At 51.8% G+C, this 17202-nt stretch overlaps 1 protein-coding gene across 2 annotated transcripts; it reads right to left on the bottom strand.

Moving 5' to 3' along the window:
- Positions 1 to 260: 260 nt before the first annotated feature.
- Positions 261 to 16983, bottom strand: LOC115528947 (high-affinity choline transporter 1). Of its 2 annotated transcripts, XR_003973409.1 has the most exons (10): positions 16354 to 16983; positions 12074 to 12279; positions 11096 to 11209; positions 10225 to 10380; positions 6888 to 7036; positions 6610 to 6771; positions 5973 to 6126; positions 4959 to 5176; positions 1372 to 3109; positions 261 to 1329 (listed from the first exon to the last, which is right to left on the bottom strand). XR_003973409.1 is itself a non-coding variant. In XM_030337380.1 (9 exons), the coding sequence occupies exons 2-9, from the start codon at positions 12255 to 12257 to the stop codon at positions 2552 to 2554; spliced, it is 1695 nt and encodes a 564-aa protein (XP_030193240.1). In that variant the 5' UTR covers positions 12258 to 12279; positions 16354 to 16983; the 3' UTR covers positions 261 to 2551. The 2 variants fall into 2 exon arrangements, 1 of the variants encoding a protein (XP_030193240.1); XM_030337380.1 differs by having other exon boundaries at positions 261 to 3109.
- Positions 16984 to 17202: the final 219 nt, after the last annotated feature.

The following is a 17202-nucleotide window of genomic DNA, read 5'->3' as shown; positions in this document are numbered from 1 at the left end:
CTTAAGTATTTTATTGAAGCAATGACATCCTATTCAGAATGCTTTTGATTTTCAACTCTGTGCAATATAAAATGGTTCTTTGAAATATTATGTTTAGAACAATACTATGAAGTACCTCCTACATATTAAAGACTCTTAAGGTATTCAGGAATCTTAAGATAGATATGAAAATCCTCAAAATAATTCACAGCTCCATGTTCAAAGAATGCAGTTCAGTAACTGTTACATGACCTCCAAACTTAGAAAGATGGGGATGTGAATATAGGAATAACCAACGTTTTTATTTGTATAAAATGCCTTACAAAACATGCAAACAGCTCTTATGAAATCTTCGCTCGCATTATATTAATCTAGATTAAGGATAAGTGGTTTGAAGAAAAAATTATGAATGAAGGAAAGATGATTTATGAAAACGTGTGTCACCGTTGTCTCGCTGCTAGTCTCCAGATATAGAAACCATCCCAGAAATATACAAGTACTCAACTTAAAGGCCAGGCAATATTTAAGGCAAGCGTCTTTCAAATGGGTTGATCTGAGGTGCTATACCCCAGATCAACTCACCTCACTAAGCCGAGATCTACTTACCTCACTCAACCCAGATCAACTAACCTCACTCAACCCAGATCAACTAACCTCACTAACCCCAGATCCACTAACCACAGATCAACTAACCTCAGATCCACTAACCTCACTAACCCCAGATCAACTAACCTCACTAACACCAGATCCACCTACCCAAGATTAACTAACCCCAGATCCACTAACCTCACTAACCCCAGATCCACTAGCCTCACTAACCCCAGATCAACTAACCCCAGATCCACTCACCCCAGATCAACCCATTTGACCTGGTTCTACTAACTATCTGCATAGTTACTGGTGAGCTTAAAGTCTTAAAGTATTTGAACACAAAATAAAATGCTGAATAATATTACATTAACGCTGAGTTAGGAACTCTTCAGTCCATCTCCACAGACCCCTCTAGATCTCGACCTCCTCTTCAGTCCATCTCCACAGACCCCTCTAGATCTCGACCTCCTCTTCAGTCCATCTCCACAGACCCCTCTAGATCTCGACCTCCTCTTCAGTCCATCTCCACAGACCCCTCTAGATCTCGACCTCCTCTTCAGTCCATCTCCACAGACCCCTCTAGATCTCGACCTCCTCTTCAGTCCATCTCCACAGACCCCTCTAGATCTCGACCTCCTCTTCAGTCCATCTCCACAGACCCCTCTAGATCTCGACCTCCTCTTCAGTCCATCTCCACAGACCCCTCTAGATCTCGACCTCCTCTTCAGTCCATCTCCACAGACCCCTCTAGATCTCGACCTCCTCTTCAGTCCATCTCCACAGACCCCTCTAGATCTCGACCTCCTGGGAGCTCCTCAGTTCAGTCTACACTGTGGTCGGGTTCCGAGGGGTCCTCAGAACTCTTTGGCCCGGTCCCTCACCCATCCTCAGAGGGTCTGTTAGTGAGGGTCTTCTCCTCTTTGGTTGGGTCCCTAACTCACCCTCAGGAGAGGTTGGTCTGTTAGTGGGGGTCTCAGAGGGGGTCTCAGAGGAGAGGTTGGTCTGTTAGTGGGGGTCTCAGAGGAGAGGTTGGTCTGTTAGTGGGGGTCTCAGAGGAGGTCTCAGAGGGGGTCTCAGAGGAGAGGTTGGTCTGTTAGTGGGGGTCTCAGAGGGGGTCTCAGAGGGGGTCTCAGAGGAGAGGTTAGTCTGTTAGTGGGGGTCTCAGAGGAGAGGTTGGTCTGTTAGTGGGGGTCTCAGAGGAGGTCTCAGAGGGGGTCTCAGAGGAGAGGTTGGTCAGTTAGTGGGGGTCTCAGAGGGGGTCTCAGAGGGGGTCTCAGAGGAGAGGTTGGTCTGTTAGTGGGGGTCTCAGAGGGGGGCTCAGAGGAGAGGTTGGTCTGTTAGTGGGGGTCTCAGAGGGGGTCTCAGAGGGGGTCTCAGAGGAGAGGTTGGTCTGTTAGTGGGGGTCTCAGAGGGGGGCTCAGAGGAGAGGTTGGTCTGTTAGTGGGGGTCTCAGAGGAGGTCTCAGAGGGGGTCTCAGAGGAGAGGTTGGTCTGTTAGTGGGGGTCTCAGAGGGGGTCTCAGAGGGGGTCTCAGAGGAGAGGTTAGTCTGTTAGGGCCTTCTTTTTACATTTGGGACGAAAGTGTCGACCTCTGAAGCGGTGACCAGGTGATAATGTTGCATAATGATGAGACATAAAGAAAATAACGAAAAATACTTTTGCTAAACAGCGAGATGTTTCAGTTGCTTTGATTTGTTGAATATCATTGACCTGACCAACAGGGCGGTTAAACCATCATGCAGAACTAACAACATCCACGAGAACAAAAGGCACCCATCTGACAACCTGGGGATCAGCGATCCCGTATAACTCCACACGAGAGCTTGAGTCTAGCACCAGGAATGGGGAAGTCCCGAAGGAGACATCAGACTAAGCAAAGCTTCAGGCCCACGAGATAAGCAGCGACAAATTAGAGAGTAGAAGAGGAACGAGTACAAAACGAGCCCACGGACGACCTCCCACTACCGACCAATCAGCAGCTCTCAGCCAGCGCGGGGGGGGGGGGGGCCGGAGAGAGCCAGCAGGTTCTCCTTGGCGGGGGGGACCGCCCTGGCCTCCCGCTCCTCCCCGTCCTCCCCCTCCTCGGCCCCGCCCCCCTGCAGGGCCCCCATCAGGTCCCAGGAGGCCGGCAGTAGGCGGAGCCTGAAGGCCCCCTGGGCCAGCAGCGAGACGGTCGGGATGGACAGCATGGCCAGCAGCATGATGGCCGTCCGGAAGGGGAAGTACTGGCTGACCGCGCCGCTGAGGGGGTCCCGTCGCCAGCCGGGGAACAGCAGCACGGGGGGGAGGTGGAGGAGGGGTTCCCCGCTCAGTCCCCGCAGGGCGGTGCTCAGGACCAGCCCGGTCAGCGCCCCGTAGCCGTTGGCCCGCGGGCAGTGCAGCACGCAGATGAGCTGGGGGAAGATGGTGACGTAGATCAGGTCCCCGCTGACCAGCCACAGCGCCAGAACGCTGCTCTCCATGAAGGCCAGGCCCATGCCCGCCAGCCCCACCAACAGCACCGACACACGGATCACCCACAGGCACTCTCTGTCTGACGCCTGGGGGGGGGAGGAGAGAGACAGAGACAGAGACAGAGACAGAGAGAGAGAGAGAGAGAGAGAGAGAGAGAGAGAGACAGAGACAGAGACAGAGAGAGAGAGACAGAGAGAGAGACAGAGACAGAGACAGAGAGAGAGAGAGAGAGAGAGAGAGAGAGAGAGAGAGAGAGAGAGAGAGAAAGAGAGAGAGAGAGAGAGAGAGAGAGAGAGAGAGAGAGAGAGAGAGAGAGAGAGAGAGAGACAGACAGACACAGAGCCAGAGAGAGAGAGAGACACAGACACAGAGACAGAGAGAGAGAGAGAGAGAGAGAGAGAGAGAGAGAGAGAGAGAGAGAGAGACAGAGACAGAGACAGAGAGAGAGAGAGAGAGAGAGACAGACAGACAGACAGACAGACAGACAGAGAGAGAGAGAGAGAGACAGACACAGAGACAGAGCAAGAGAGAGACACAGAGACAGAGACAGACAGAGACAGAGCCAGAGAGAGAGACAGAGACAGACACAGAGACAGAGAGAGAGACAGACACAGAGACAGAGAGAGAGACAGACAGAGACAGAGATAGACAGACACAGAGAGAGAGAGAGAGAGAGAGAGAGAGAGAGAGAGAGAGAGAGAGAGAGAGAGAGAGAGAGAGAGACAGACAGACACAGAGCCAGAGAGAGAGAGAGACACAGACACAGAGACAGAGAGAGAGAGAGAGAGAGAGAGAGAGAGAGAGAGAGAGAGAGAGAGAGAGAGAGAGAGAGAGAGAGAGAGAGAGAGACAGAGACAGAGACAGAGAGAGAGAGAGAGAGAGACAGACAGACAGACAGACAGACAGACAGACAGACAGAGAGAGAGAGAGAGAGACAGACACAGAGACAGAGCAAGAGAGAGACACAGAGACAGAGACAGACAGAGACAGAGCCAGAGAGAGACAGAGACAGACACAGAGACAGAGAGAGAGACAGACACAGAGACAGAGAGAGAGACAGACAGAGACAGAGACAGACAGACACAGAGACAGACAGACACAGAGACAGAGAGAGAGACAGAGACAGAGAGAGACAGACAGACAGACACAGAGACAGAGACAGACACAGAGACAGAGACAGACAGAGACAGACAGAGACAGAGAGAGAGAGAGACAGAGAGAGAGACAGAGAGAGAGAGAGACAGACAGACATAGATACAGAGACAGAGACAGACCGACAGAGACAGAGATGGAGACAGAGACAGAGACACACACAATTAATCAGTCAATTCACATTCAACAGATAAATAGTTTATCATATAATAACCTCATTTATTAATTAAACTATTTTAATTCAGATGGGAAGCATGTCTCTCTGGGATATCTGCCAGGGGTCCTGCGGTCTAATTCTTGGTCTTGGCCGCTCAAAGGGCCAGGGGCCAATCCCTGGCCCCAGCCCAGCCCCGGTGTGGATGAACCCCGCCCACTGTATGACTCTGACCCCGCCCACTGTATGACTCTGACCTCACCCACTCTATGACTCTTACCCCGCCCACTGTATGACTCTGACCCCGCCCACTGCATGACTGACCCCGCCCACTGTATGATTCTGACCCCGCCCACTGTATGACTGACCCCGCCCACTGTATGACTCTGACCCAGCCCACTGTATGACTGACCCCGCCCACTCTATGACTCTGACCCCGCCCACTGTATGACTGACCCCGCCCACTCTATGACTCTGACCCCGCCCACTGTATGACTGACCCCGCCCACTCTATGACTCTGACCATAGAGGATCTGACCCTCTTCCTGACCTGGACATCAGCGGCCAGGTCAGTGTCGGCTCTGACGAGGAGTGTCAGCAGAACACCGTCTAACAGCCCCTCCACACACCTCGACTCTCAGCAAGTTCTTGTAGATGTTGCGGGCGAACATGGAGGCTGAGGAGAGCAGCACCGAGTCCATGGACGACATGACGGCGGCGGCCAGCCCCCCGATGCCCACCACCGATACCCAGGACGGGGTGAGGTAGTGCAGGGCGATGGGCAGCACGTTCCCCGCCTCGCCGCGGTCAAACGGAGAGGGCAGGCCGTAGGCCGTCTGGTTCCAGTCTGCAGGGAGAGCGCACCACGTTATCACTGGTAATACGGAGCGCTGCTGGGGAACATTAGACATGCTGTGATGGGATGTGTGGAGACGGTAGCTAGGTTACCATTGACCTAGCATGTCCTGCCACACTCTTTCCCTTGGCTGGCCTGAAGCCAGCAGCTCACTAGCCTGCTACCACCGACCACGGGGTGGTGAAACGCACGGCTGAGGGTTGACCATCTGGTACAGGCTGAGGGCAGCACTCAGACCCGGGCCCCGGGCCCCGGGCCTCAGCCGGGTCGGGGACCGGATCACGGTCAGAGCCGGAGGCCGGGTCTGGACCCCCGACAGCAGCGCCCTGTTGTACAGCCCCGTGGTGATCGACGGGAGGGGTGTGGTGGAAGATGCGTAACGTTTATCAAGATGTTCAGTCTTTGATGAACATTAAAAATATGCATAACAGTTAACACGATGACACTGTGATGATGACATAAAGGCTGTAATAGGGAGGTCATTTGAGATCACGAGGCGAGTGACTGTTGTTTGTTGTACTTCAGTAGTACAAGCTGTTCATGAGTGTGTGTGAAATACCCCCCAGTAAAGAGGAATCACAACAGTTGATGGGACTCTGGCCTTCCTTCCTGAGCACATGGTATCAACACCGGCCAACTCTCTCTGTGACTGCTTTAATCCACTGCGTGTGTGTGTGTGTGTGTGTGTGTGTGTGTGTGTGTGTGTGTGTGTGTGTGTGTGTGTGTGTGTGTGTGTGTGTGTGTGTGTGTGTGTGTGTGTGTGTGTGTGTGTGTGTGTGTGTGTTACCCGTAGTGGACGCGACGGCCCCTATGATGATGGACGGCACAGCCAGCACCAGGACCAGGCCAGCAGCCAGGAAGCATGTGACCTGGGCCTGCAACGGGGAGGCGGCCGACAGGATCCGCTGGTACAGGGCCTGGTAGGACAGCCCCCCCAGAGCCTACACACACACACACACACACACACGACCTGTCAGCCTGGAAGTCTGGATGCGATGCGTCGCACTGTAGAGTTTGATTATTGCATCTGATCGTCTGTCACTCAAGGCATAAAGAATTACCTTGGTGCCCACATTCACCCCATGCACGACACGCTAGTGTTAGTCGTGATGAACCCATTAGCAGGCTGGGGTTTCACTAGAATATCGCCTCTATGAAAGACAGAAGAGAAGATCATTTTAATGAGTCATTCATTTGGTACAGAGAGTGTGGTGTGTGTCTGGGAGAATGACTTTTGTTATCTTTTAATCTTTTTCTGCTAATCTATTTCTACCTCTCAGTGTCTGTTGGTGATGCATGGCTCCCTCTGTATTAAATCCATAATTCAAATAATAAACAAAAAACCAAACTCTGCAGCCCGCCACTGCATACTCAGGTCTCTACATGAAGAAACCTTGAAGACCACAAACTCATGGAGGTCTAACCAATAAGAGGAGTTCATCCAGCCATTTCCCAGCATCCTCTAGCTTCAATTCGCCCATCCAGGGCACCTGCTGTGATTGGTTGAGCCAGGCTGTCATTGGTTGAGCTGTGTGTGTGACATCAGAAGAGGTCGGGTTGAGGAGGATGAAGGGAACACACAGCCACTAGAACGAGAACAAAAGAACATCAGAGATCTCTTCGCTCCCACATGGAGGACGGTTGCCATGTTGGGGTCAGCGATTGCTGTTGGCAATGAACCACCAGCCTCCGCCTTCCTCACCAGGCTGAGGAAGATGAAGAACAGCTGGATGACGTCGGTGTAGGCCACGGAGTAGAGGCCGCCCAGCAGGGTGTAGGTGATGGCTACTGCCGCCGACAGCACGATGGAGTAGTAGGACGACAGCTCCAGGATCAGACTCATCGTCCCGCCTGACACACACACACACACACACTATATTAACTGTATATGAGTAGAATATGAAAAAAAACACATTCCTCAAGGCTACTTCTGTTGCTTCTCCTCTCTCCTCCTCCTCTCTTCTCTCCTCCCCTCTCCTCTCACCTCCTCTCTCACCTCCTCTCTCCTACTCATCTCCTCCTCCTCTCCTCTCCTCTCACCTCCTCTCTTGAGTTCACGCTGGCTTCGCACTGCCCAAAACCTTTGGGCATACATCTGCTATATTCTGCTAATCAATATAATCAATAAAGAATGAATCCCCATTTGAAGGTTTATGAATCATGAAAGCATCAATATTATAGCATCATAATAACAGGCAAACATAAGCGATTTTCAAAAGACTACTAAGATGGCAGGCGTCGGTGTGGTAGAAGACAGGAAGTGATGCGATCAGACCTTTAAGGGCACAGAACAACCTGGTAGTGAGATAAAGATGTCTGGGCTTGAATGAATCAGGCTTTAAGGTTTGCGTTAATTATCCATTCGGAGGATCTTGCCCAACAGGAAGTGATGTCATTAGTGGTAGGTGTCGAGGGAGTGAGAAAGGGACCTGGGGTTTATTTGATATGAAGGAAGTTCTATAGGATAACCCATGTGGGGTCTCAGCCCTGCAGGCAGACACTCACTGATGCCGCTTCTCCACCGAAAGTACCAGCTCAACTCACCTCGACCTGGCCCGTGTCTGGTACCTGGTACTTATTTAGCCTCACCTCCGTTGAGGTTCCATGAGAGATGAACCGGTACTTTTGTGTGACGTAAACAGGCTGCTGGCCACTTAGTGCCCAGAGAGTGACGCCATTGGACGAGGTAAACAGGCTGCTGGCCACTTAGTGCCCAGAGAGTGACGCCATTGGACGAGCGCGACGTCCGAGCCTGACACCGACACCAGGTGTTGAAAATGGAATCCCCGCCTGAAACCGCAGCCCCCCTCTGCGTTATAGCAGCCCCCCCCCTCTGCGTTTTAGCAGGCCCCCCCCCTCTGCGTTATAGCAGCCCCCCCCCCTCTGTGTTATAGCCCCCCCCCCTCTGCGTTATAGCAGCCCCCCCTCCTCTGCGTTATAGCAGCCCCCCCCCCCCCCTCTGCGTTATAGCAGCCCCCCTCTGCGTTATAGCAGCCCCCCCCCCCCCCCTGCGTTATAGCAGCCCCCCCCCCCCCTCTGTGTTATAGCAGCCCCCCCCTCTGCGTTATAGCAGCCCCCCCCCCCCTCTGCGTTATAGCAGCCCCCCCCCCTCTGCGTTATAGCAGCCCCCCTCTGCGTTATAGCAGCCCCCCTCTGCGTTATAGCAGCCCCCCCCCCTCTGCGTTATAGCAGCCCCCCCCCCCCCCCCCTCTGCGTTATAGCAGCCCCCCCCCTCTGCGTTATAGCAGCCCCCCCCTCTGCGTTATAGCAGCCCCCCCCTCTGCGTTATAGCAGCCCCCCTCTGTGTTATAGCAGCCCCCCCCCTCTGCGTTATAGCAGCCCCCCTCTGTGTTATAGCAGCCCCCCCCCTCTGCGTTATAGCAGCCCCCCTCTGCGTTATAGCAGCCCCCCCCCTCTGCGTTATAGCAGCCCCCCTCTGCGTTATAGCAGCCCCCCCCCCCCTCTGCGTTATAGCAGCCCCCCCCCCCCCCCCTCTGCGTTATAGCAGCCCCCCCCCCTCTGTGTTATAGCAGCCCCCCCCCCCCCCCTCTGCGTTATAGCAGCCCCCCTCTGCGTTATAGCAGCCCCCCTCTGTGTTATAGAAGCCCCCCTCTGCGTTATAGCAGCCCCCCTCTGTGTTATAGCAGTGTTTATATCATATCGTCACAAGATGAGACACTTATCACAAAAAAGCAATATGTACGATTTCTTCTTCTGACGAAATGAGGGTTTATAGTTTATAGCAGTGTTTATATCATACCATCACAAGATGAGCAACTTGTCACAGAAAGTGATGATGATGTTAGATTTTATAGGCGACCCACAACGTAAGATCTCACATTCACGATAATAAACTACGAGGGCACGAAAATACGTAATAGTTTACAAGTCATATTTGTATGCATGATTTGACCCAAGGAAGCAAGGAGAAATAAGATAAAGCACGTTCACGCGGAGAGTGGGTGCGACTTCAGACGGGGATTCCATTTTCAGGTTAGGGTCTCTTTAAATACTAGCACCAGCGTTCAGTCAACAATAGTGATTGATTGTTGATCACCGCAGGAACAGCGCACAAGAACACGCCGTGGACCGCGACAGTCAGAGGCGCTCCTGTGTGTAGCCCTGTCTGTTTATGTGTCTCATGCTATGCGACCCGCCCACGTTGAAGCGGTACTTTTTTTCGACCCGCCCACGTTGAAGCGGTACTTTTCTACGACCCGCCCACGTTGAAGCGGTACTTTTCTACGACCCGCCCACGTTGAAGCGGTACTTTTCTACGACCCGCCCACGTTGAAGCGGTACTTTTCTACGACCCGCCCACGTTGAAGCGGTACTTTTCTACGACCCGCCCACGTTGCAGAGGTAGTTTTTAGATGGAAACACGACGTGCCTGGAACCAAACCACGTCGTGCCGTGCTCAGTCATGGCGAGTTGAGCTGTTACTGTTGGTGGAAAAGTGGCATAAGACATTTATACTGTACTATTTTTATTTAGTGCTGTCAGTATAAGACGTTATTAACGGCGTTAACACAAACCAATTTTAAAGGCGTTAATTTTTTTACTGCGCGATTAACACAATTTTTTCTGGCGCTATTTTGTCTAGCAACAACTACAACACCATACCGGATATAGCTACGACGGAAACAAAACAACTAGCACGCTGCACGCCTTTCATAAACGCAATAGTTATCCCGCAGTAATCAGCCCGACAGCCCCGAAACGCTAAGGGCCCACCGGGAATTCTCCCGACTCTCCCGATTACCACTCTGCCACTGTGTGTGTGTGTGTGTGTGTGTGTGTGTGTGTGTGTGTGTGTGTGTGTGTGTGTGTGTGTGTGTGTGTGTGTGTGTGTGTGTGTGTGTGAGTGTGTGTGTGTGTGTATACACTGGTACTGTGGTCCCTCACCCCTAGTGGTGAGCCTTGGTACCGTGTCCATTACCCCCTAGTGGTGAGCCCTGGTACTGTCCACTAGCCCCTAGTGGTGAGCCCTGGTACTGTCCACTAGCCTCTAGTGGTGAGCCCTGGTACTGTCCACTCACCCAGGGCCGCCAGGATGCAGGCCACCCAGAGCACGTCACCCAGGAGCGCCGGGACCAGAAGGGCGGTGGTGAAAGCGTTGCCATAGCGCCGCTGGAAGGGATCCATCATGGTCACGTAGCGTTGGGCCCTCATTGGCTTGGCGAAGAACAGACCCCCTGGTTGGTCAGAAGGTCAGTTTCATTATGTCTCACAGAGCATGGGGATTCATGCACAACAACCCTGTCTGTCTGTCTGTCTGTCTGTCTGTCTGTCTGTCTGTCTGTCTGTCTGTCTGTCTGTCTGTCTGTCTGTCTGCCTGTCTGTCTGTCTGTCTGTCTGTCTGTCTGCCTGTCTGCCTGCCTGCCTGCCTGTCTGTCTGTCTGCCTGTCTGTCTGTCTGTCTGTCTGTCTGTCTGCCTGCCTGCCTGCCATGTTGGCTGAGCTGTTTCTGTAGTCCTGCCCTCGAACGCGGAGCCAGAATGGCTCCCTGAACTATCACGGCCCGGGTCCTTCATAATTCATGGAGCAGCGAAGGAGCCAGCCGCCACTGACGGGAGGGTTGGCACAGAGCTCGTATTTAAAGTGTAATGCATCCGTAAACGGCAATCACGCCCATAAGGAAAATCTTATGTTATATATAGATATATTATGAAAAAACATACTTTCCATTGTGTAAGTTGCGGAGAGGCCTCCTGATTGGACAATAACCGTACTGTGCGACACTGAGTATTCATTTGTGGTGATAAACCCTCGTTACTGTACTTCAAACAAAAAGGCGACGGATTACCCGCAGCGACCGCTGCGTCGAGTAAGACTCACCCCCCCCCACGCCCCCACGCCCCCCCGGCGGCGTGTGAACCAAGAGGCCTGCACAAGGTCCTCGGTCGCTTACCCAGGAAGAATGTGAGGAGGTAGGCCAGCGGGCCCGTGGCCCACAGGAGGCCTTGGGACGGGGAGTACACGGCCTCGGCGGTGCCCATGATGTAGCCGCCCCCCACCCAGGTGGCTGCGGAGACAAGAGGCGCCGTGGTCACGGCCTTGGTGCTATCAGTCTGCTGCAACAACAGGGGGGGGGTACCGGTCCTGGTGAAGACGCCCGCCCCCGGAGGGGGGGGGGGGGGGGGGGGGGTACCGGTAGGGTTGCCGCAGTATACGGTATTACAACTTTTTTATTACTTTTTTTTTTCAGTAATAAAAAACAAATTCAGTAAAAATGAATAATATATATATGAATAATATATATATAGCTTTTGGCCGTGATATTATGATACATAAAATGATATTATACTATTATATATAGAACGTTATACAACGGGTGGCTTGAATCCAGCAATCTGATTGGTTCCTAACTGTTGTCAGTTTCAAAGTTAATACCGTTTATACCGGTAGTACCGGTGTTGACACGAGCGTATTACTCGGTGTGAAAATGTCCACACCGCGGCAACCCTAGTTACCGGTCCTGATGAAGACGCCCGCCAGGGGGGGCGGGGGGGGTTACCGGTCCTGGTGAAGACGCCCGCCAGCAGGGGAGGGGGGGGGGGGGGGGGGGGGGGTTACCGGTCCTGGTGAAGACGCCCGCCAGGGGGGGCGGGGGGGGGGGGGGGGAGGGGTTACCGGTCCTGGTGAAGACGCCCGCCAGGGGGGGGGGGGGGGGGGGGGGTTACCGGTCCTGGTGAAGACGCCCGCCAGCAGGGGAGGGGGGGGGGGGGGGGGGTTACCGGTCATGGTGAAGACGCCCGCCAGGGGGGGCGGGGGGGGGGGGGTTACCGGTCCTGGTGAAGACGCCCGCCAGGGGGGGCGGGGGGGGGGGGGTTACCGGTCCTGGTGAAGACGCCCGCCAGCAGGGGGGGGGGGGGGGGGGGGGGGTTACCGGTCATGGTGAAGATGCCGACCAGCAGGTGGATGTTCCGGCCCCCGATCATGGTGACCTCGCACTTGCTGCCGGCACATTTCTTCTCTTCCTTCTTGGACTTCTTGGAGGCCCAGACTCCAATGGCCAGGATGAGGACGTAGAAGACCACCACGGCCACGATGCCCCCCACGTTCAGAGCCATTCTCAGTCTGCAGCCAGCCGCCCTGGGAGACAACACACAGCGCGGTGGTTCAACACAGAGCTCCTCAGCCATGGAGGAGCCCACCGTCTCCCTGCCGACGCTGAAGCAGCTCCTAACACGGACCTTCTTGGCAGTATATTTCATGACAGGACCTAATCGACCAATACTGAACACGTTTAGGTTTGCAGTTTAAAGCATTTCTGGAACGCCAATGCGTCCGCCCACGTCATCGCTGAATAAGAGCATAAGAGGGGCGTGGGGGGAAAGGGGGGAGGCTGTGCAGAGTCCAGGTGAACTCTGAACTATATTGCCCTCCCTTCCCGTTCTCTACATGTGTGGGATGTCCGTGTTCAGATTGGCGTGGTTTGGGTGGAGCTCTCCATCAGAGCAGACTTCCAACATCAGACACTGAGGGACTAAAGGGCCCCTGGGTGTCCTCTGGCTGCTATTCGGGGTGCTCACCTGAACTTCATATCAACACCACTACACAGATATTGTGGCGTTATTCGTGTTATTGTCCGATACCATCTTTGGCAGAAGAAGATGGTGGCGAGTTTCATTGCCGGTTTCAACAAGGCCTGGACTGGCCCCCTCCATGGTGAACCCATGGGTCTTCCGAACCTACTTATGCCGCTTTTCCACTGCATGGTACCAGCTCGACACGACTCGACTCAGCTCGCATTTTTTGCAATTCCACCTCGAAAACATGGTATCTGGTACCTGAAGTGGCTGCTTTTTCTAGTACCGCCTCGCTCTGGGTTCCAAGCGGCTGAGCCGATGCTAAAGGTGACGTCGGCAGACGGCCGGCCACTGATTGGCCAGAGAGTGTGACGAAGTCACGAGAGCGACATGGCAACCATGCTGGTAACAGCCATAGCAGCGCCACAGCCAACATATTCCACTTCTTCAACTTCTTCAACATGCCAGCTTATAATAGTAATGTTATCGATGTCCTCCATTGTTGTTATGTGGGTTTTGTCCATAGCTGTGTTCGAAATCGTTCCCTATCATGGATGTAGTGCACTAAATAGGGTGCACGCCATTTTGTAGGGTGTTCGAATTCTCAGTGGTCCACTATATAGGGCACTATATAGTGAACTTAAAATAGGGTACATACGATGTTCCCTACATGTTACTACCGTATACCACAATGCAATGCGGTTGTATTTTTCCAGGGGAGAAGAAGAAGCTGAATAACCGCGAAAACGAATACATTTAATGATGGAGTCTCCGGCTTGTGTTTAGAAATGTCAACAATTTATTTGGGATTTAACATTCAAAATTAATTTAAAAAAACTTGAACAAGGAAATGTAACATTCAACATCAATATAACCTCCAGCCCGGTTTGTTTAAATGATGTCGGCGCATCACGTCACACAAATACGACCCGTGCTGCTACCGTGTCGAGTCGTGTCGAGTCATGTCGAGTCGAGTCGAGTCGAGTATAGACAAAGTGAAGTGATCTTTATGGAAGCATATATGTAGCAAAATTCAAATGGCAATGCAATTTGCAATTTGCAATTCAATAAGTAATTACGTTATGCAATTGACAATGCATTATGCAATTTCATAATGTAATTTGTAAATACGTTATTCAAAGTGTATTTTAATTTGCAAAAGTTATAACATTACAAATAGAATAACATTTTGTCAAATTCTTTGAGTTCCTTTATACAAATTGAAAAGCTATAGCGTCCCCGTGATTGCAATCCACTTCGCCACGCTCCGTGTGTTGCGATATTCAAATGACATTTCAATCCGCAAAACGGAATCCAAAACCGAATCCAAAACGGAATCCAAATAGGAATCCAAAGAGGAATGCAAATAGGAATCCAAAAAGTCAATATTCAAAGTGGCAAACGTATCAGCCAATCAGCGTCTGGACGTCACTTTCTATTGTCTCCAAGGGTATCTCCACGGTAATAATAATAATAATACATTTAATTTAAAGGCTTTCAAGACACCCAGGGTCACCTTACAGAGCATAAAGTTATCATAAATAGTTTAAAACAACAGATTGTGGAAAAATAATAATAATAAATAAATAAATAAAACAAAAATAAGACAAAACAAACAAACAATCAAGACAGTGATCAGTTAGACGTTGTGTGCGAGTTTGAACAGGTGAGTTGTGACTTGAAGGTTGTAATGGTGTATGACTGTTTTATGTGTGGGGGGAGGGAGTTCCAGAGCCTGGGTGCTGAACAGCTGAATGACCGGGCACCCATTCGTAATGAGTCGTGATGTGGGGATACATAGTAGTCCAGCAGAGGTTGAGCGGAGGGAGCGGGAGGGAGTGTATTCTTGGAGGAGGTCGCAGAGGTAACTGGGGGCTAGGTTGTGGAGAGCTTTGTAGGTGAGGAGTGGGTGGAGACGGTGGGTCTCCCGACCCTATGTTTTGCACCCAATATCTGTAGCACTTGGAAATCTTTGTGTATACCACACTGGCGTCAAAACGTACCAGTGAGGATAAGTCGTCTATCCTATCTCCCAGAACACGCACTCTATCTACTGCATCTGTGTCTTCAACTCGATTGTTCTCCACAGTGGCGTAACAAGGCAACGACGGGCCCGTATGCAGGATGTTGAAGGCGGCCCCCCCCCCCCCGTTACGATTGTTGACGGGGAGGGGGTTCGGGACGATTGTTGACCGGGGGGGGGGGGTTTCGGAGCCATTGTTGACCGGGGGGGGGGGGGGGGGTTTTTTTTTGTTTTTTTTGGGGGCCCTGATTGGCCCCGGGCCCGTACGCACCCGCATACCCTGCTTTCCGATAGTTACGCCACTGGTTCTCCACATCATCGGCCAAACTTCGGAGCATATCAATAATCTCCATTGGTGACCATGGACCATAGGCTACGAACTAGAAGGGAACAAGGAAATTACGAGCAAGTGACGTAGTTGCCGCCCAGACGCTGATTGGCTGATACGTTTGCCACTTTGCATATTGACTTTTTGGATTCCTATTTGTATTCCTCTTTGGATTCCTCTTTGGATTCCTCTTTGGATTCCTCTTTGGATTCCGTTTTGCCAAATCTTTTGCAAAGCGTTCGTTTTGCGGATTGAAATGTAATTTGAATATCGCAACACACGGAGCGTGGCGAAGTGGATTGCAATCACGGGGACGCTATAGCTTTTCAATTTGTATAAAGGAACTCAAAGAATTTGACAAAATGTTATTCTATTTGTATTGTTATAACTTTTGCAAATTTAATTGAGGATTGCATTGTCAGTTTGCATGTTAAAATACACTTTGAATAACGTATTTACAAATTACATTATAAAATTGCATAATGAATTGTCAAATGCATAATGTAATTCCAAATTGCATTGCCATTTGAATTTTGCTACATATATGCTTCCATAGATCTTGCCCAATATCTGTATTGTGTGACGTTGAGAAATCAGTTGGGGTGTTAACCCCTTTGTTTACGAGTAATTCATTAGTATGAGAGATGCATGAGTTGGCACTACAGCAAGGCACTCGAGGCATGTCACACGTCTCTCATGAGGGTCTGACCCCCTAGACTAGAGGACTGGTCCTGGCGCTGGCCCCCTACGAGACAGGCCCGGGTTACGACACTGAAGCTCACCGTTCACACGGACGACTGGTGCCTCCCACTAGGGGCGCTAAAGCTACTGGTCGGACCAGTTAGAGAGTGTGGTCTGTGGACTGGTCTTTGTGGACCCACCTTGTCCCCTCTCTAGCCGTGTTGGTCCCACTGTGAGCCGGGTGGGTGTCGGAGGAACGGTCCCTGTTCTGATACACATCTTGTTCTCCTATTGATTATAACGTCAACGAACCGAACCGTTACGCGTCGACCTGATCCTCTGCACGGACGGTTACACCTTCACGTTCAGATCAGGGCTCCCCTTCTGTCCGAGTGTACGATAAAGGAATCAGCCCCATTCCATACACGTGTTCTATTGTACAATAAAGGAATCAGCCCCATTCTAACCCTGTGGTGTATTATACAATAAAGGAAACGGCTCCATTCCATTCATGTGTTGTATTGTGCAACAAAGGAAACGGCTCCATTCCATCCATGTGTTGTATAATAAAGACGGACCGCTGGCTGAGGTCCGCCGGTACCTACCCGGTCTTCACTCGGTCTCCACTCGATCTGCACTCGGTCTTCACTATCCTTCCGTCGGAAGGAGATGATAAAGCTCCTACAAAACCAGCTTCAGCAGAGTCCTAAATAGTCCAGGAGAGAGACCAGTCCTTGTGAACTCTTAGTACCAGGTCCGGGAGAGTGACCAGTCCTTCCTTGGGAGCTCTTTGTACCAGGAGGTCCTCTTTGTACCAGGTCTGCCTGCGTACTCTCTGCTCGCTCCTCTCGGAGCCCACGCGCTCGGATCCTGGGGCGCGCGACCCTGCGCGTGCCCGTGGAGAGGAATCTCTGAAGGCCAAACCTCCTACTGGATGCTCCACCACTCCTACTGGGTGATCCAAATTCTCCTACTGGATGATGGGGGAGAAGTCCTCTCGCATCAGTCGGTGTCTCTTCTCCTAATATCATGACGCCAGCAAGGAGCCCAGACAGTCCCGAAGCGGCATTGGCTCAGGAGTTGAGCGGGTTGACTTTTAACCGAAAGGTTGTTGGTTGAATCCCCGACTCCGCCTAGCTGAGTGTCGAGGTGTCCCTGAGAAAGACGCCTCACCCTGACGGCTGCCGACCAGCTGGCTGTCGCCATGAGGGGCTGACTCCGCCGTCGGTGTGGAATGTGTGCATGAATGTGTGAATGTGTGGCAGTATTGAAAAGCGCGAAAGGGGCGGCCTCGAACGTCGCGGGGCGTTTGATCACACCCCTTCAAAGAGATCCGAGTCTTTTAAGGAGATTACATCGACCCTCACGGCAAATTCCATGATTCCAAATTTTGAAATATTTTAATTTCCCTAATAAAGTAATAATAATAATACATTTAAATTAGAGGCGTCTTT

The sequence above is a fragment of the Gadus morhua genome, chromosome 16 (genome assembly GCF_902167405.1).
Source record: "Gadus morhua chromosome 16, gadMor3.0, whole genome shotgun sequence".
NCBI lineage: Eukaryota > Metazoa > Chordata > Actinopteri > Gadiformes > Gadidae > Gadus > Gadus morhua.
The sequence above is the reverse complement of the archived record's forward strand: the minus strand, read 5'-3'. Positions and strand labels throughout refer to the sequence as shown.

What these genes read in the sequence shown, in the direction of transcription:
- LOC115528947 (XM_030337380.1), bottom strand. Translation starts at nt 12,257, where the DNA reads ATGGCTCTGAACGTGGGGGGCATCGTGGCCGTGGTGGTCTTCTACGTC. An exon ending in CGGCATCTTCACCATGACCG is followed by an intron (nt 11,210 to 12,073) that starts GTAACCCCCCCC and finishes TTGTCTCCGCAG; the next exon opens with CCACCTGGGTGGGGGGCGGC. An exon ending in CCTCCTCACATTCTTCCTGG is followed by an intron (nt 10,381 to 11,095) that starts GTAAGCGACCGA and finishes CTGACCAACCAG; the next exon opens with GGGGTCTGTTCTTCGCCAAG.